The 19,833-nt window shown below is 39.0% G+C and overlaps 1 protein-coding gene across 3 annotated transcripts in view; it reads left to right on the top strand.

Annotated features, from left to right (window-relative positions):
- The window catches only part of ECPAS (Ecm29 proteasome adaptor and scaffold), a 61,725-nt gene that overhangs the window by 16,731 nt on the left and 25,161 nt on the right, over window positions 1-19,833 (top strand). For all 3 annotated transcript variants that reach the window (XM_032095743.1, XM_032095742.1, XM_032095744.1), the window contains 19 exons: window positions 595-763; window positions 1,252-1,391; window positions 2,592-2,673; window positions 2,925-3,044; window positions 3,220-3,305; window positions 3,568-3,646; window positions 4,735-4,784; window positions 5,340-5,406; window positions 5,513-5,635; window positions 6,750-6,853; window positions 7,942-8,065; window positions 10,292-10,372; window positions 11,097-11,331; window positions 11,872-11,963; window positions 13,744-13,878; window positions 15,830-15,995; window positions 16,441-16,613; window positions 17,076-17,177; window positions 18,916-19,039. In XM_032095743.1, coding sequence (XP_031951634.1) covers window positions 595-763; window positions 1,252-1,391; window positions 2,592-2,673; window positions 2,925-3,044; window positions 3,220-3,305; window positions 3,568-3,646; window positions 4,735-4,784; window positions 5,340-5,406; window positions 5,513-5,635; window positions 6,750-6,853; window positions 7,942-8,065; window positions 10,292-10,372; window positions 11,097-11,331; window positions 11,872-11,963; window positions 13,744-13,878; window positions 15,830-15,995; window positions 16,441-16,613; window positions 17,076-17,177; window positions 18,916-19,039 — 2,252 coding nt within the window. The remainder of the gene's footprint in view (window positions 1-594; window positions 764-1,251; window positions 1,392-2,591; window positions 2,674-2,924; window positions 3,045-3,219; window positions 3,306-3,567; window positions 3,647-4,734; window positions 4,785-5,339; window positions 5,407-5,512; window positions 5,636-6,749; window positions 6,854-7,941; window positions 8,066-10,291; window positions 10,373-11,096; window positions 11,332-11,871; window positions 11,964-13,743; window positions 13,879-15,829; window positions 15,996-16,440; window positions 16,614-17,075; window positions 17,178-18,915; window positions 19,040-19,833) is intronic.

The raw sequence follows: 19,833 nt of genomic DNA, 5'->3' as shown, positions 1-19,833 counted from the left end.
GATGAGCACAGGGCAGCTAGACTAGCCAGTCTTAAAAAAGACCAGGCTCTGTAAACTTCATCTTTTTATTTTTGCTTTCTTTGCCTGCCCAGTACTAAAACTGCCACTCTCCAAGACAGTATCTCATCTATTATCTTTTTATATCAGGGTTTGTTTCCTGCTACTTGTGTTGCATATGCTTCATTATTTTCCTTGCTGGGTTTGTGTTTTTTGTAGGAATCATACAAATATTGTTGGAGCTTTTAGCATGAGTTCCTTGAATGTAGTACTACATGAGTATTTATTTCTAATACAAAACAGATAATTTTTTCTAGTTTTTAACCCAATAACTCTTTCTGGAAATGCCAGTGGACCTTTCCCTTTCAAAACTGAAGTTTGTTTTCCTGTACAATGACATTGTTATGGCTCTTGCAGAATATGTTGGGATAATTGGTAGCCAAGCCTCAAATTCTGTCTTATGTTAGAGTTATGGGATTAATTAAAGAAAAATACATCAAGCTGGACATGTTATGTCTTTCTCCATTCCAGAATCTAATTCAGCTGGTAATGTCGATTGGTAAAGGCTCTAATGAAAGTCTTTCCCTGCCTGCTTAGGTTTGTATTGAATGAATCTCAAAGTCGACAAAATGTGCCCTCGGCCCAGGGATCTTCATCAAGTAGCGTCGGAGGTCCTGGAATCCCTCAACCACCTCCAGGGATGAGCTTTTACGCAGCCAAAAGGGTAATTGGAGATAGTCCATGGACACCAGAGCTGCTAGAACAGGTATTTAGAGCTGTGGGGCTGGTCCTTGGTGAACTGTGGGTGGTAACAGGGATGGTTGCAGATGGTGGAATGGAAAGCCGGGGGGAAAATATGTAACTGTTTCTGACCAGGCCTTTAGTTGCCCTGAGGAAATTTATTGGGGAGTTTTGCATGATGCCTTAAGGAATTTTGCTGTGGTGGGGTGGGGAGGAAGGTGGTTAGGAAGCAGTCATGACTGCAGCCTACTCTTGTGTTTTACTCTCAAAGGTTGCAACAGTGTCTTCTGTTTCTGAAGCATCCCTTTTTAGCAGTGGTGTAACAGAGTATCATGGTAATGCTGATACTTTGCTGCAGATGACTGCTGTGACAGGAGGCAAGCTAGGAGATGGAGAGCATGTGAATTTCTCCTTGAGCGAGCAGAAGCCATGATTTCAGACAGCTGAGCTGCTACAGTTACTGTAACATCCGCTTTCTTGTCAGTAACACTGTCTTTCCGTGGTATTGAACAGTGTAAGCTGGGGATAGTGAAGTTCATTGAAGCTGAGCAAGTGCCCGAACTTGAAGCTGTTATACACCTCGTTGTAGCCTCCAGTGATACAAGACACAGTGTTGCCACTGCAGCAGACCTTGAACTAAAGAGCAAGCAAAGGTAAGGTCTGGATGGTTGAAAAAGATGGTGTTAATATTCCTGACACAGCTAGCTGCAATGTATGTAGTGCTCCAGAGAGGCTGTGCTCGAGAGGAAGAAGGCTAAAGTCCCCTGTATACCTGTGAAGCTGCCATGTATTCCCTCTGGGCTGGGTATGAGGCTTGTTGTCTTGCAACTGGAAATGTCACTTGGCTCCAGAGCTGACAGCTTCAGCTGTGCGGGTTTGATCATTTTTGGTATTGCTTTTGAGCCATTTTCATACCAAGTCATGAAGAATATCAGTGGTTTCTACATTGCCCTCTGTGGATTATCAATTGTCAATAAGGCTTTAGTAAATGATTCCCAGAAAAGTATACTTTCATTTAATTTATTAGGAGAATAAAGAGATTAATTGTGAAATGGATCATAGTCTAGAAAGTTTGGCAAACACTGTTGTTATTATTGAAACTTTTGCTCACCTGCAGTTCACCTTTCATCATCTAAAGACAATGCTTGTCTTTAACTCATCAGGAGGCCAGAGTAATGGCTGTTTGTACTCTTTGCTGAGACACTAACAGTGGGAGATTTGCTGGCTCATGTAGGAGGTTGGAGCAAGACAGGCCTGTCTTTGAAATGTGTAGGTGGCTTCTGTAGGACTATTTAACTTGGAGTCAAATTTGTAATGTGAAATCTTCTGCATCTGAAGTCTGTTCATGTATCTCAGTCATGACAGTGGAGATGATGCTATTAAATGATGAAGGCTGATTAAGGAAGCTGGTCTCTCCTTTGCTGCTTGTCTTATCTTTCCTTCTGTGTTGGTATTCTTTGCCCAGAGAGAAAAATAACTGTGTGGACAAAATACATGTCAATATGTAATGCTGAATGTCTTTTATGAGAAATATATGCTAGTTCACAGATTACCATTCGGTATTCAATTGGGAGATGACTGTGGTCTGTATGTCTTGTTTCAGTGGGAGAGATGGAGCATGTAGGTTTCTCACAAATTATTTGATATCGTGTTGTCAGAAATTGTGAAAGTGTGATCACATCCTCTATGACTATGTATTACATGTATGTGGGAAAAGTGGTTAGAAGTCAAACTGAGGACTTCTGTTTAAACTTTGGGAAGAATATTAATATGATGCAAAATGCTGTGTTTTAAGAAACAGTCAAAGGTTGGAATCATAACATGTTGGTTTTCAATGTGTTTTTTTTCTTCAGTTTAATTGACTGGAACAATCCTGCTATCATCAGCAAAATGTATAAAGTGTATCTTGGGGATATACCACTGAAAACCAAGGAGGTAAAATTTGCCTTCACAGTTGTCTATCCTCTTAACTGCTAAAGAAGTAATTTTAGTTGTCTTACTTTATTTGAAAACATATATATATTTCTTAAATCTGTCACTTTGATCTCTGCTTTTACTGAGCATTTATGCTATTTGAATATTTTTTTCTCTGTGCCAGTGTTTTCTGATTTGCAGCAGAAAGTAATTTAGCTAACTTAAATATACTGGTGTCCAAAGATGCACTATTTCATCTCTGTTTCTGACAGGGATCTGTTCTGAAACCAGAAATGAAACGAGAGTCAGTCAGCACCCGTGTTAAATTAAAGATAGTTCCTCATCTTCTGCGATCCCGGCAGGCTGCAGAAATGTTCCCAGCTAACATTCAGGTGATGCTTATTTTCCAAATCTACTCTTCCTAATCAGTTTGATGATACAGTTTCTCCAGTACTTAGCAGTGGGAAGCATTGTTATTGATGACAGCGTTTAAAGAAGAGGGGGAATGAAAATCTTTGAAAGTGAAGCCAGACACTCTCTAATCTGCTCCTTCTTCCTTTTGGTCAGGTGGTATATGATGGACTCTTCGGTGCAAACACAAATGCAAAACTGAGAAGTCTGTCATTGCAGTTTGTGCATCATATTTGTATCATGTAAGTAGTTCAGAAAGCACAATGTTTTTTAGCTATTTGCCTAGAAGCCACTCTGTTTAATAAAGATATAACTGAACTAATGAGTACTAAAACTCGGAGAATGTAGGGGGTTTTTTTACTTAATCCTGAAAGCTCAGTGTGTCTGTGCTTGCACACAATAAATTGTAATTTCTCACCTTAACACAGTCAAGAAAAGTGATACTAGAGAAGATGCTTTTCAGGGATCCAAAAGATAATATTTTGTTGGTTTCTCTAATTGCAGTTGTCCAGAGAGTAAAATAAAGCCATTAGGTCCAATGCTTTTAAATGGACTTACAAAGCTGATCAATGAATACAAAGAGGTAAGATTAAAAATTCTTTACTGTAATTCTTCATGTGAATACAAGCAAAAGATAAATACCTTTACGATGGAAACTGATGAATTTTTTTTTTGTGTTCGCTTGAGAGGCTGCCAGAGGATACATTTTAAGAATTTTTTTTGGAAGAGAAGCAAATATTTTAAAATGCTATATAGGAAAACTGTTTTATTTATTTAACACCTATACATATGTGCTTGGGCACCAATTGCAAAATCTCAAGAAACAATAGTTTTAGTAATATAAAGAGGGAAGGCAAAGTAGTATGTAGCTGCTCTTACTCTGGAAAACACAGGGACTTCAACTCTGGATGTTAATCCCATTGTGTTAAGCAGCTGTATAGGCCAGCTTGTAATACATTCCATCCTATCTGTCCAGGGATGGTATTACTATGGGAAGGGTGTTACCAAACAGAACTGCAATGCCAATCTGCCCTGAACGAGTTATTTCCAGTGCCGTTTCAAAAGTCAAATTCTCCATTATGCTCCTACATGTACCTTAGAAAGGGCTGATGTTGCAGATCATCTCTTCTGCAGATTTGAGCTTCTTGCTGCTTTGTTTGAACTTCAGATGTGACCTTCTGGCCTGAGTTGGCATTTGAATGCATGGGACTCCCTGCCATTGGGAAGGGAATGAAAAAGGAAGTAAGCCCATGTGTATAAATATGCGATATTGGTCATCCGAAGGATCCATTGCGCAAACAGCTTCCTTTGTTTACGGTTGCTGTTCAGACCTAGTGGAAGGTTTCTGTCCCTCTGCTACTGTTTCATATACTCACCAAATCTCCGTATCTGTTTTTCTTGAAATAAAATGTAGTTAGCTGAGACCAGAAGAGAGATTAGATGTTTTGCCACCATTTGCAATTTCTTTGTTTCTTGGACAAAAGATCCCTCTGTTTCTATCTAATGTTTTTATTCTCGGATAGAAATATTTTATGTTTTAGGATTCTTTTTCCAGGAAGGCCTACTTGAGCACTTTCAAGACAGGATTTAAAGTAAATGTTTATTTATAAAAGATATACCTGTATGTATTTCTGGTTTTGCTGAATTTTATTTATTGTTTTATCATTCAAGGATTCAAAACTGCTATCAATGGCATATTCAGCAGTTGGAAAGCTCTCCAGGTAACTGAAGCATCATTTAAACAATGGGACATTGAATAATTTTTCCAGAGTAATCAGTTAATTTATCAGCAGCAAGCTTTATGCCACCTGCCAATTTTGCAGTTGAGTGCATGGTGCAGAGAAAAGCACTTTTTGTGACAACTCCAGAAATGTAAAAGAAATATGTTTTTAGCTGATAGCTTCTCTAGCAGTGGTTAATGGAAGCTCATGAATTTTGCACAGTATTTAAGAAATGGTTCCACATTCTGGATTGCTAGAAATAAAAATTTAAGGAATGTTCAGCAAAGACCAGAGGGCATGAAGCTAGGCAAGTGGTATGTTCAGTCATGTGCTGGTGATCTAAGTGGTTGTCCATAAAATGTCTCGCTTTCCAAACTGTGTTAAGGGAGGGGGAATTTGCTGCTTTATGGTGGATATGGCTAAGATAGAACAAACTTTCTGTGCTGGCTGTGATTGTTTGACAGTTAAAATTTGGAATGAGGGGAAGACCAATGAAATGTGAAACATTTCAATTTAAAAAACAAAAGCTTCATGGATTAAAATATCTTGTTTCAGCCGAATGCCTCAGCTCTTTACCAAGGATATAGCACTGGTACAGCAGTTTTTCGAAGCCTTGTGCAAGGTGGGTGCTGATGGGGCTTTGGGAATTCATTAGTGTCTTCTTCTGATTTTGCTCAGTTTTTGACACTATGCACTGTAAAGTGAAACCTCTTGGTTTTGTACTGCAGGAGGATGCTGATACTAGGCTTGCCATTCAAGAGGCATTGTCCATGATGGTTGGAGCATATAGTAACCTGGAAGGAGCCCAGCGTACCCTGATGGAAGCTCTTGTAGCTTCTTATTTAATAAAGGTATTTTCAGTGGAGTAAAAATCGCATGCCTTAAAAAAAGAGCTATTAATTGTCTTCCTGTTTCCTGACAGTTCCTGTTAGATACTTCCTGGAGCACGTCTTCCTTTTCTTACTGAGTGTATTGGCCTGTCTAGGAGAAGGCAGGGTGTGTATGCTCAGATAAAATATTTTTAGCATGGGTTGATGACTGCAAGGCAGGTAACACTGCAGTTCTTTATTTGTGTTCTGTTTAGCAAAGAAACAAATCCATTGCAATTGCATTGTATGTTTCTCATAGTCTTCTCCTTAGAAAACTTCAAGAAGTAGATGCTTCAAGGACAGTGTCTTCTGAAATGCTTTGGGACATTGAGAGTTTGGTAGAAAGGATCATTCGCTGCTAAGTGGGGTTTCATTGTGCTATGTGGTATCTGACATAAGGCACCTGTGAACTTCTCCAGGAGCTTAGTCTTGACACACTAGTCTAGACTAAACCAGACTTGACTGATCCATACTTTGAATACCTTGTTTGTGTTCAGAATACACCAGAAGTCTGGATTTTCAGAAAGAATGAGTGTTTTGTATATTCTGTGTTTGCATGGGTACTCAGACTGACTGTGTAGGTGTATGTATTTCTAGTTTAAGAGATAATTTTCATGCTGATAACTCTTTTGCTTAAGGGATCTAAATCTCCAGGCTGTACCTTTTTGAGACTATCTGTACCTTACAGACAGAATGATCACCCTAAGCTGATGTTTCTTTCCCACCTCTGGCTATGCTGCTCCTAAGTGTAGCTCTGTTTTCTGTGGATAGATGATATATGTCAGTTTCATTTCAAAACTGCCTGGATGGAGCAGTTCAGTTTTTCAAGAATTAGCATGATTCCCCAAAGTGTGCATGTGTTTAATTAAACACTTAATTGCCCACTTGTGTATATATGAGAAGTTAGATTTTTTTTGCCCTGTCTTCTGCCATATGAAGAGTAAGCATGAACAGTGTCTCAAAATGTCTAAACTTTTTGAATCATGTTGGTACCAGAGGACAAAACAAATGACTGATGATGTACAAGTGATGAGTGAAAGTCATTACTGCTTGTCATTTAAAACTCAACCATACGTTTGTGTCTTTTCCCTTTAAGCCTGAAGTTCAAGTACGTCAAGTGGCTGTAAAATTTGCTAGCACAGTGTTCCCTCCAGATCATATCCCTTCCAGATACTTACTCCTGTTAGCTGCGGGAGACCCGTAAGTTGTTTTCCTTTATAAATTATTTTCTCGTATATATATGTGTGTACATATATATGTGTGTGTGTGGATATGTGTGTGGATATATATATAAATATGTATATATATATATGCATATTCATACACACTGTATATGCATTCAATATATATTTGGATTAAATACAAATACATGTACATATATGTGTGTGTAAGTTTGCACATAAATAACTCAAAGAAAATCAAATATGGTAATTTGGAAATTAAACTTCACATTCTTGACACTTCTGTGGAGAGCTGTTACTATACTCAGTGACAGTCTTTAGTTTCAGATGAACTGCTGTCACTAAAGCACTTCATATTAATGATCAGTTGCAATTGCAAAAGTAAAAATACATTAACTGAAATCACTTTTACAGTGTCTAGAAATTATTTTTTCCTGGCAAATTCTGTCAATCTATTTTTAGCTTGTATTTGCAGGGAGTTGAACATGCCGTTTTGAGAGTTGCCACTCTCGAGTAGCTGACTTGTTAAATTACAGTAATCATTTAATTTGCAGTTTTCTGTTACGGCAGTGTAAGTGGTGGGGGTTTTTTTCCAATTTAATTACTAAATTTTTGATATGAGTAGCTATTGTGTAACTAAAGAAAGCTAAACAGATCAGTTGCAACAACCTGCTCTGTCATTGCGGTGTCAGCACTGTTTCAGGAGTAGTTATCTGCTATTAAGTAGACAATGCCACCTGGTAGGTGGCAGCTGAAGCTTGACTGTAGGAAGTGATAGGGAGAAGTAGCATATAGGAAAACAAGGATGTGGGAAGCATGAACTGTTGGTGAACACTAGAAGGATGTAAGAGGAACAGAACTGAGCTCATCCAGACAGTTTTGCAAGGAGAACTCAGTACTATCCCATTTTCTTTCCCATCTCTAAAATAAACAAATCATTAGAAGTTGTAATTAAAGATTTTTTTCTCCCTTCCTTTCAAAAAACCCTCCCAACATCTCATTTAAAAACCATTCTCTCTCCCCCAGCTTCCCAATACTTCTTACTGCTCATTGAAGACTGTTTGTTCTGTGTATATAATGTCTGTTTCTCATCTTTTCTTCTGAAAGGCGGGAGGAGGTACATGGAGAAGCCCAGCGGGTACTGAGAACATTTTCTGGAAAAAATGAAAAGGAGAGTTCTGGGAAGCAGATGCCATCCTTCCCTGAAATGGTCCATTACATTCAAGACAAGGTATACAGTGCTTCTGTCACAGTAGATGACAAATAGATGCATGATGTTCAGGCATGTGGTAAGTGTGGTCTTGCCTTCCCTATGTCGGTTTCCCACAGCTGTCCCAAGGAATAAAGTTAGTGAAAGTCACAGTGAGGACCACACATAGTATTTTATTGCCAAGATTACCACTTGTCATCGCTTTCTGCTGTCAGTAATTGCAAGAGATCCAAGTGTTAAGTAGCGAGGCAGAGCTTTTAACAAAAGGAATGTTTTGCTTTCTTGCAAGTTGTGCAGATGATATGTGAAACGAGGAATCAAGTTTTCAAGGCTTATAATCCAGCACATTTCACAAACACAGTTCCTGGAGGTGCAAGAAGACTACTTTTTATTTGGCCCAGTGAACAATAATATACATTAAATAAAAAAAAAATCCTAGGCTAGGAAAGGAGATACTAGAACAAGTGAAGAAGTTTAATTTGTTGACTTAAAGGCTTAATTTTTCATCTTCATTGCAATTTTTGGAATAATAGCCATGTAAACAGCCCTTCATGAGTTTAGTGGAAGGACGTGCCAAAAACTGTGCCACTCAGTTCAGTCACATCTGTTTGCTCTGAGAGCTCATCTGGAGAAGTGTTAAAATACTGTCTGTGTATAGTAGCTATACTAGGCTTATAAGCAGTGAAGGAGATGTGGAGAGTCACTAACAGTATTTTTTCCTGTGATAGCCTTTTTAAAAAATTGTCAGAAGTATGTAATGTCAAAGCACATCTGATTTTGCAAGAGATCTGTGATAACAGAACTCTTACACCTGAGATATTTATTGTGAAATGTGTGCTCTGATGGTGGTGTACTCTACTAATACTCTGAAGTATTTGATGTTTTAGAAGACAACTTGCTTTTTGTCCAGAATCCTGGCTATTTAAACAGATACTAAAAAATTAAGAAGCCAAGATTGAGTTTTAGATAACACTCTTAAATGCTGTCCCCTTGCAGTTATTTTTAAAATTTTCCTTAACATTTGTAATGTCACTAAATAATTATAGATCAGTGTAGTTTAGTCACTGCTGAGAAGAGTCCCTCAATCATGGAGGAATTAAAATTTTTTTTCGAGCAGTTTTCAAGTCGTCTTTACATGTCCTGACGGTGTATTTAAAAATCCTGGAGGTATATTTGTTTGTTGAGTTATCTCAAAGTGTGATTTTTCACATACTGTCAATAATCTGTGACTTTGGGAGATGTTTGAGAAGTCTGTATGCATTCCTTGGCACAGCTGGCTGAGATGAAAAATGACTTCATGATTTAGCATGATACTTCTCTCCTTCTGAAAGAAAAATACGTGTGAAAGAGTAGGACCAATCTGCTGGGTATGGGAGAGAAACCATTCCTCAAGGGAGTCACTGTCTGTTCACTAAATCAGATTTTCTTTAATAGTTCTGGATATCATTGAAATTAGTGTTGCAAATGATCATAGTGTGTTGAGGGGAGTGAGGATCTGTTGTCTTCTGCAGCTGCCTTGTGTGTTTACTCAAGTACAAGGCTGGCTGACTGAATCAAGCCCTACCACTGATGTGCATGTTGCCTGTTTAATAGATACATATTACTTTTCTGCAACATTTGCAGTGGGTGTCACTTAAAACCTCCTGTTTGGATGTTTTTCTGCTGGCATATTCCTGCTTGTCAGAGCTAACATTTACATGGAAAGGAGTTGCGCACTTGCTGCTGCAGCCTTCCATATAGCAGGTAGAGAGATTCCCTCTGTCTCAGTCTGAGAGACTCCCCAGGCTTGGCTGACACAGCACAGGGCACCCACCTCCCAGGACTGGGGAAGCCTGGCTGTTCTGCAGCCTCTCCAGGCAGACCTGCTATTTTAAAGCTTTCTGGCTGCCTGTCAGGGGGGAGCCTCAGAGTCTGGAAGTTCATGAAGTACTTTACTTTTAAATTCTAAAGTGATTCTTTGTTCCCTGAAAGGAAGAAAGAATGTTGTGCTCCTTCAACCTCCCCTGCTATTCCCTCTCATGCATTCAGAGTTCCCAATTTCTGAATTGATAGGGATGTAAAATAGATCAACCTGACTGTTACCAAGTGCACTGTGCCCTTTTTGTTACAGAGCTGTTACACATTTTCAGTTGCTAAGAGGAGGATTAACACAGTCATATCAGCAAAATTTCACTGACCTTCCCAACATCTCTGCTGTTATGGGTCTGTTATGGGAATGTTCCACTCTTAATATACTCTGTTGTTTAGGCCTCTCACCGAATGAAAACCCCAGCTAAATATATGACTGGAACTGCAGCGTTGCCTTTTAATCCTGTCACATTTGGGGAGGTAAGTGCCTGGTTTTCCTTCCTCAGATACGTATACCATTATTTATCTAGAGGACAGCATAAGAAGCTAACAGCTATCATAAGTCACCCTACATTCTAAAGTTCTTTGAAATACATGTTGGGATTAACTCTCCATCCTTTGTCCTTAAACGGTATTCGGAACAGGATTTGCATGGGGGGTTGGAAGGAATGTTCATTAGAGGGTTGCTCCACTGCTTTCTGCAGCATATCTAATGGAATAGCATTAGATATTAATAACATTAGATACTAGTCTTGTGCAGAGGTCCCATTATGCTCCCTAGGGCTCTTTTTCTAACAGAATTCCAGGCTTCAGTGATCTCTAGACACAAACCGAGATGGGAAGTGAGATCTGTGTTAGCAATGTGTTGAGTTGCGTTTGTACACATGCCAAATTGGTATAGGGTACAGGCTGAACTGCCTGCAAGGAATTGCATCAGCTGATGATAAACCAAAAGTCTGCGTATGATTTAATCTTTAGAGAGTGATGTAGGGTTGTCTACTTACGCAGGCGTATTGCAGAAGGTGGTCCTAAGATTTGTTATACTTTATATTTGTTCCTGTCTCGATACTAACTCTTCTGTCTATATTTGATTAAAGAAAAAACTATCCAGTTTTGATTACATTGGATACAGCACATTGTCTGCTCTTTTGTCTCCTGCATGGTTTTTGACTCAGGATCATGTGTTTTTATCTTCTCTACTTAGATAGTTCTCTATCTGCGGATGTGTCTTGCTCACAGTGCTGGTGTGGTGCCAACCTCACAGAGCTTGGCAGATATGCAAGATCATGCTCCAGCCATTGGACGTTACATAAGAAACCTCATGTCTGGCAACCACATATCTTTCTCTTCCTCCTCCTCCTCCTCTTCAAAAAGTGCAGAAACCAACCCTGTACACATATATATCAGCCTTCTTCAGCAGCTCTTAGCTGGTGTTGGAGGTAAGAAGCTGTGTGCAGCAGTATCCTGAAGAATTAAGTGTCTTCTCTAACTAGAAATGAGTTGTCCTGTGCTTTGAACTTGGCTTCAGCAATTACAGAGTTGAAACATGGACTGTATACTATTTAGTTTAAACTTGCTTTCTTCTGTGCTATTTTGTAGGTGGGAGAAAGCAGGGCTGTAAAATTGCAGCATCAGTTGACATAACAGTGTAAAATTGTGAAGTCATTGTATGTAACAGCTTCCTCACCAGTGATTGCTGTGTCTTCTCACTCTGATAATAGCCTATCTACCACAGGTGTAGTCTAAAACATTTGAATGCATTTAGAACAAATTGTTACCAGAGTGTTTCCTTTTATTAGTTTCCCTAATATGTCTGAGAAATATTATACCTTATTATTCTGTATTGTTTGTTACTCTTAGTGAATTACAAATAAATGCCTGGAAAGCCTGATACTTCTTTACCTCTTTTTAGCACTGAATGTTACATTGTTGTAAATACTGGAGTTGTTTAACACCCTGGTTCTTGAATTATTGTTTAGGTTTGCCAGTCATGTATTGTCTTCTAGAAGTTGTTTCAGTGTATCCAGAAAAACTAGCCACCAGATTTGTAGACAAAATGGATTGGATTAAGGTATTTTGAAAACCCTTTTTTTAATGTTTTTTAGGGGGATGGATGGGATTTGGCATTAGCAAAATCTGGCACATTTCCCATGGTGAAGCAGAGTATTATTTCCAAGCATGCACTTAATTTGAAATTGGTATCTCTACTCACAGTCAACACCTCATGTTATATGTATATGTACCAGGTTGTTATATGTACCAGGATGGGGAAAATTATTTTTTGGTTTTTTTGTATTACTGATTTTGTTCATTGACTTACATGTTCTAGGTAGTCTGTCATCTATCCTGCTGGTATAGTCATCCATTTTGTTTTTTTTTCTGCAAAAGAAAACCGAAGACAAAATTCTGCACGTCTGCATGTGTTAAAAGAAATTGTTGAACAGTGTGAATGTTTCAGTGAGAAAATGTGAATGACTTTTTAGAAGATGAGATTAATTACATCCCTAGTGGTTTTAGAGACCTTTCTGTGGTGATGGTTTTTTTCTGTTTATTAGCCCCAGACAAAAAAACCCCATACCCTGAAGTCTTCTTGGGAATAAGCCAAAGAGAATTCTGTTTCCCTAGATTCTTTTCTCAGGCAATTCCCTGCTTTTTCATGATTTGCCTCAAACGTCTATGATTTTTGTAGGTCTTGCGGGTTGCCATTGCTTTCACTGGGGCAATCTGGCAGAAACAAATACTTAGTCAAGGTTAAAAAACACTAGAATGTGTTCTAATAGTTTCTCTTGATGATATCTGTGCTGCATTACACTGTATGTAATGTTATCACTTCTCATTGTGGTTCGTATGCAGGTATGAACCACACAGGAGAGTACTTTAAAACATTCCTCTTTTCAGTATTCCTCATCATTTGTAGAAAACCTTTCTTTGTCTTTGGCCTAGTTCCATTTGCAGAATTAAGCTTCTAGGGGTGGTTATTGATAGTACCGAGTTTCAGAAATACTGTTGTAAATCGCATTTCATGTGTTTTTGCCTTGCCAAGTGGAACTAACAGGTTGAGGGGTTTGTTAGAAGTCAGGTGTGTGATCTGATGCTAGGTTGGAGTTGAAGTTAACATTACATTTCATGAGCCTGACAGATCATTTCTTGTTTGTTTGCTTGGCTCATTTTGGTGTCTTTGTGGTGGCCCAAGGCATTAAAAGATTAGGGTGTGAATTTTTCACGTGAGTGTTTTGCTTTATACATCAAATTACTGATGAAGGTAAGATTATATTGTAACAAATTACCCGAGGCTTCCAAAATTCAACTTTTTAATTATTTATTTAGACAATACCAGATCTCAAATGCGAAGTAGATAATTTTGCTTTGAGAACTGTAATTTCCTGGACATGTTTTTTTTTGTCACAGTTGGATTTAAACGGTTAACCCTCTTGAGGGTTTTTTTCCCCTTTGATTAATAAGAAGGGTACGGAAGCCTCCAGCAGCTCAGAAAAAACAGTGGTTCAGGGTGTGGGGTTTTTTAGCATAGTATGAGTGCAAAACCTGGAAGCTCTTAGCTGAAGACAAAATTTGGCCAGGAATTTGATCTGTGTGTTTTGACATGGAACTGGTGGGTGGCCCTCTTGTGGCTAGTGGTTTTCTTCCTACAAAATGCAAAATGAATGCTTTGTTGAATTGAGGGCTTTGTTTCTTAATAAGTGATAATGCTGTTTAAAGAGTGGTTTCTGAGTTAAGAACTATTTATGTATCTCCATGAGAACTTTCTTTATATATTGAAACTCTTTATGAACAGACTGGGTAAGAAGCTGCTTCCATATTTCATGGTTTGTTTTTTTTTTAAACTCCCACAGAACCTGATGAACACTAACAAAGAGGAAATGCGTGAGCTTGCAGCCCTGTTTTATTCTGTAGTGCTGTCTACCATGTCTGGAGATGAGCTTAGGGTGTCCTTGGAGCAGCTGATCAAGATGACAAAAGACAGCCATGTAACTACCTTCCTTTGTCTACTTCTTGTTTTTTCTCATGTCATGTAACTGATAGGATATTTGAATCTCACCACGTGTCCAGGATGTATTAACCTTAATCTGGATGTAAAATTAACTGACTTCCAGTTGGATGGTGAGAAGGGATTTTTTGTTGTAGGTGAGTGCGACTGATCTTTAAATAAATTAATCCCTGAAGCTGTTGTTAAGGTCAGTAGGAGGATTTCCTGGAGGTATGTCCCAAGCAAAACACAATCATGTATTTAACCAGTTTTAACCAGCTAAATAGCCACATCCTGTTGAATGGTAATGGATCACACTACCTACCTCACACTGTTTACCAGTCCCTTATTCTTGAGCATACGTAGATACCCACAGAACTGAGAATATTTTTAACCTCTTAAGTGTTCAACTCATCCCCTCCTGAGCCATAGTCGCTTCCTGGGTCCTCAACGGCTCAAGGTCTTGTGCTGTGTGAGGGCTGTGCCTTCTTCCCTCTCACCCCACATGGGCTGCTCAGCAGACCTCCGCAGCTGTGTCTTTACATGCTGGATTTGCCTGCCTCAGCTTATCCTTATTTCTCTCTTTTGCCCCTGCAAGCATGGAAAAGGAGTCCTGAAAACAAATTTGTCAGGTTTCTGTGCTGGTGTGTCTTGAATCCTGCAAGGGAGGGAAAGGAGTAGCATTTCTAGGTTCTGTTTCCCCAAAATGGTTTTGTATCACTCTCTCTGAAGGACTTAAAGCGCCACCATTTTACATTGCAGGTAACAGGCTGACAAGAGGCGCTGTTTGCCTTATGTTGTAGTTGAAAAACCTGATTTATTTCGAATCTGTGAAGGCTCTGCCTGTGAGCCAAAGCCATGTCATTGCTCAGTTTTGTGTAGGGCACACCTCCTGCAGACATGAAGCCAGTACAGATGAGTCCCAATCCACCACTGCTGCTTTCAGCCCCACACACCCATGTGAACTGTGAAAGGAAAAAAAAGCAGGGTGTTCCCATGCCTTTGTGAGTCTGAGTCAGGAAGAGCTCTGACTTTCTGCTACTGTACAAAACCACTTGAATCTGTACAGCTAGGAGTGGTGGTGATCCTAGTGTCTCAGTAAGGACTGCAATGTGAATGGATAGCGAAAGTGGAGATAGGGGAAGGGCCCATCTTCTGCGGGCTTTGGTGCAGTGAGACCATATCAAGGAATGGTCCCTGGTGGCCAAGCTAGGTTGAGGATCCCATTCTGGCAGCACAATTGCACTGGTGCAACTTTTTGTAGTGTTAAAAAACAAGAGATATGAACTAACCCAAGCTTAAGCCCCTGCACCCTTCCCTTTGTTTTGTTTTTCAGTTAGGTAGCATTTCAGTCTCACAGCCTTGTTTCTCCACAAAACCTTTTGCTCGAATTCAGTTGTAGAAATAACCATGGTCATTAAATAGTTCCAGTTCTCCAAATCAGCATTGGAGAAATTGGTGGTTTTGACATTTAATTGTATTAATTAGGTTTCACCATTTGTGGCCTGCCAAACTGTAGAGGCATTGCCTTCATTATAGGCCAGGTGTGTTCTCATTCTTAGCAATGCAAATCTAGTGCAATTACCCTCTAGTGCTTTTTACCAAAGAGTGTGTTTTGTCCCCTTAGTCTGAGTATGTCTGGTTATTAGAGTGTGTTTGTTTTGGTTTTTTTAAGTCTAGCTACCAAATTGTAGCTTTAGGCATGTGAGTGCTGGTGATAAATCATAATCTGTGCTCCTAAATCTCTTTTTAAGTTTAGTTAATTAATCTTAAAAGAACTCCATTCATCAGAGAGTACTAACAATATCAAACTCTCTGTTGTTTTATTATGTGTTAGAGCTCTGCATTCTTCTGGGTGCCTTCTGATCTGGCTTGTCCATCCGTATGTGTTTTTAAATCAGTGCTTTGTGCAAAGTGTTACTTACTTTTTGCACTGTTGGTGTTGTCTGTAGAGCCCGGAGGTCCAGCATGGATCCTTGCTGGCTTTGGGATTTACAGTAGGAAGGTACTTGGCCAAAGGGAAAATCAGAACAATGGAGCTACATGACACAGATCAACCAAATACTGCAGTCATGCCGGAACAAGAACAACTTATAAAGTCGACAACAGAGACAATAGGTAACTTTCTGCCTAAGACTTTGCTGCGTGTAACAGTTTGTTTTTTTTAAATCTACCCCAAACTAAGGATTTTTCTGAGATACTCAGCCCACAGATAGTGTAATGTTGAGTTCAATTTTTGTGATAGAATTTACAGCCTGTAAGAATGTAATCTGATTAGATGTATGTACATTTCAGCAAAACCTAGGTGGACTTTGTAACATGCACACCAACACAGCACATGCAGACCAACACAATCAGTAGTGTTGTTGCCTAGATTCCTCTCAGTGTCTCCTTTCATTTTGATTTTTTTCTAGCATACTGCTTCCTACCAGCTGTAGAGGAGATAAATGCTTTGCTACGTGCATGGGTAAAATACAAGTGCCTGCCCACTGCTAAATAATAATAATAATAATAATAATAATAATACAAAACTTGAGTCATCCTGGCTTGCTTTTTCCTGTAGGTTCTTTTCTGGACAGCACCTCTCCCTTCCTTGTGGTGGGTGCTTGTACGGCTCTTGGGGAGATTGGCAGGAATGGCCCCTTGCCAATTCCCAACGAAGGAACAGGATTTACAAAGTTGCAACTTGTTGAAAACTTATTGTCCAGAATCCCTTCCAGCAAGGAAACAAATAAGGCAAGATTTTTGTAGTGTTGTTATGATTCCTGTTCATTTCTTGAATGCTCATTAGGTATATATATTATCTGCTGAACTCAGCCTTGTTTTTCAAAGGAATTAGGCTTTTTGTTGGCTTTAGTGAGTTGGTTAGGGTCAGGGTCTTTCTAATATTGCACTGATCACTTGTGCTTTCTGTAGTCATAAGTAGGGGCTTAAGGGATGAAAATATGAATGGTCTTAATTTTAATTCAAGAAAAATGGGAGTATCTTCTTTTGCCTGCAAATAATTCTCAAAGGTAACAGGGCATTTGTTCTGATCTGCTTTGGAAAAGGGGTGCACTGATTGATCTAAGCTGCTTGCATGTACTTCTGATACCTTGAATGAAACTTCAGTAAGGATGAGAAATAGTGGGTTTAAAGTGCATCTTCTGGATTTACAGAAAGGTTATATGATGGTGTTATTTTTCATTTATATTTAAGATGAAGGAACGAGCAATACAAACACTAGGTTACTTTCCAGTGGGAGATGAAGATTTTCCCCACCAGAAGCTGCTGCTGCAGGGTTTAATGGATTCTGTGGAGGTGAGACACTATCAATGTATTATCCTTTATATTGCAGTGAGTATTTCTCTTTGGATACTTTTTATGTAGTCTAGAGCCAGGTTTACAAAGGGAGTCATCTTTTTGTAATAGTGCCTCTGGGTTTTTTAAAACTGCCTTTAAATAGAGAGCAGAGGTAGACTTTGGGCTGGTAAAATGTTTTATGCCACAGTTTAAAAACTTGCTAGTCCAGGTGTCTGCCTCAGTCTGAGACAAATACTCATTCTCCTTCAGGAGGCTTATGGATTTTTTTTTGCACACTGTATATATAAATTCTCCAGAGCTTACATTAATGAAGCCTTAGGCCTATACTTTGGCCTTCAAAGGTACCCTGGCAGTAGGTAATATAAATACACCTTTATCTGGACTTCATCAGCTGATATGACTCACTTGAATTAGAAGCTTGTAGGAATATATGTATCTCTTATCCATCTGTATGTATCATTGCAGTGCACTACATTCTTTACAGTACCTCAGAGCTTCTATACATACTGCAGGATGCCAGTTAACAAAATTACATAAAAGGAGCTTTTTTAGTGTTCTGCATTTACAGCTTGTTTTACCTTTCTTCCTTGCTGATACTGACATAGGATTCTGCATTGTAGAAGTGGCTGTTGAGTATCAGGCATGCTTTGCTGAGTCCTCCAATCTGATGTGATCAAACAAGCAAGAACCATGGAATTATAGGATGGTTTGGTTTGAAACGGATCTTAAAGATGATCTAGTTCCAACCCCTCTGCTGTGGGTGGGGACACTTCACACTAGACCAAGTCGCTCAAAGCCCCATCCAACCTGACCTTGAACACTGCCAGGGTTGGCACATCCATGGGCGACCTCTTCCAGTGCCTCACCACCTTCACAGTAAAGAATTTCTTCCTAATAGCTCATTGAAACCTACTCTCAGTTTGAAGCCATTAACCACTTGTCCTATCACTATACTTAGAATACTAAGAGTACTGAGAATACTGTGTACCCAAACTTCAAAAGATGTTTCTGAGTGCAGTGTTTTTCTCCTGTAACTGCATGGGGACATTACAACTTTCTTTGTAAAAGGTGTACTTGAAAAAAAACTATTTATCTTAGATTGCAGGATGCTAAGGGCTTAATTCACCAAGTGCCTGAGCATTTTGTGCTTCTAGAGCATAAGGAAAGCGATCTAGAAGGTCCTCAGAAGTTATGGAAACCAGTTCTTACAACATAAAATTAATCATAAATAATGACAAAAAAGTGGTATATATCCTGTTCCTGAAGGCTCAGAGAATAGTGTGAGGAGGACAGTGAAGCAAAGCAAGTACTGTCTGAATCCTTTTAATGTGAACAAGATTTCTGCGTCTTTTAAGATATCAACAGGAAATTCTTTCAATACTACCTATATAATAAAGCCATAGTAATTTTCACTAATCACTATCAGCATCATTTTAACTTGGTTTTATTTTCATTCTGTCGAATTCTTTCTTTTCACCAAGTTGAACCTCTGCAGAGACTAGTAAATACTTTGTCAAAGGTATCCTTTAAAAAAAGTGTGGAAATTTTAGCTTTCATCATTCAATTCAGACAGTTTGGCATCTCCTCCTTTTCCATCAACTTCAGTGGGTCTGAGGTGCCACCAGAAGAGTGATCTTGCTGTAAATTGGTGCTGAACATTTGGACAGGGAAACAGACTGTGGTTTTGGTGTGTGTTTAGTTAGTACTGTCAGTGATGCTCTGATGTGTTTTTCAGGCCAAACAGATAGAACTGCAGTTCACTGTTGGTGAAGCTATTACTAGTGCTGCTGTTGGAACCAGCTCGGTGGCTGCACGGGATGCATGGACGGTCACAGAGGAGGAATATATCCCTCCTTCAGGTACGCCTTCCTAATGTAGGGGCTGGGTTGGGAAATGTCTGGACTAACACTGGGCTCCATAGCTTCATTTCTGTGGTGTTTGATTTATAACAGTACATGCAAGAGAGGTTTTGTGTTTGTGGTTATATACAGGTTGTTTTACCTCGTCACATCCATCTGCTCAGAAGGCAGAAGTCTTTATTTCATGGCCTGTTTAAATAGCTTCTTATGTAATTCATTGCCACTTGACTCCGTATTTGGCTTTTTCTTTTTTGTTTGCTGTGTTGAGTTAGTTTTGAGTTTTAATACACAAATCTTTTAAAATACCATTTTGAAGCCTGAACAGGAAAATAAGGTTATAAAATCAAATTGCAAGTTTTTCCCAACAACTTCAAGTGATACAATTAAGTGAAATTTACATGCAATAAATGCAGAAATTTTATTTAAGTACTAAGATTTTGTACCCATTGAAATACAAGTGTGACAAAGTGCTAACTTCAAATCAGGCAACTGTAAATATCAGCCTCAGACCTGCAAACACATTTTAATTTTGTGAGAGTGGTCTTAGATGTCTAGTGTACACAAAGCTGAGCATGTGGTAGAAATTAAGGCTTGCCATTGCTCCAGAGATTTTGAGTCCTAACAGAAAAAGAAAAATAGTGCCCTGAGTCTTAGGCAACGTGAATGTTCTTGGCCACAGGCTCTGAAACATGTTCATGAAGGTTTAGGACTCTGTACTTCTATTATTTGTTCTACTATTGTTATTTTCCCAGTGACTCCAGTGACTTCCTAGATAAGCAGAGATAAAGGTGTCA

This window comes from Corvus moneduloides, chromosome Z (assembly GCF_009650955.1).
Source record: "Corvus moneduloides isolate bCorMon1 chromosome Z, bCorMon1.pri, whole genome shotgun sequence".
In the NCBI taxonomy this organism is placed as follows: domain Eukaryota; kingdom Metazoa; phylum Chordata; class Aves; order Passeriformes; family Corvidae; genus Corvus; species Corvus moneduloides.
This window is presented reverse-complemented; position numbering and strand designations above follow the sequence as displayed.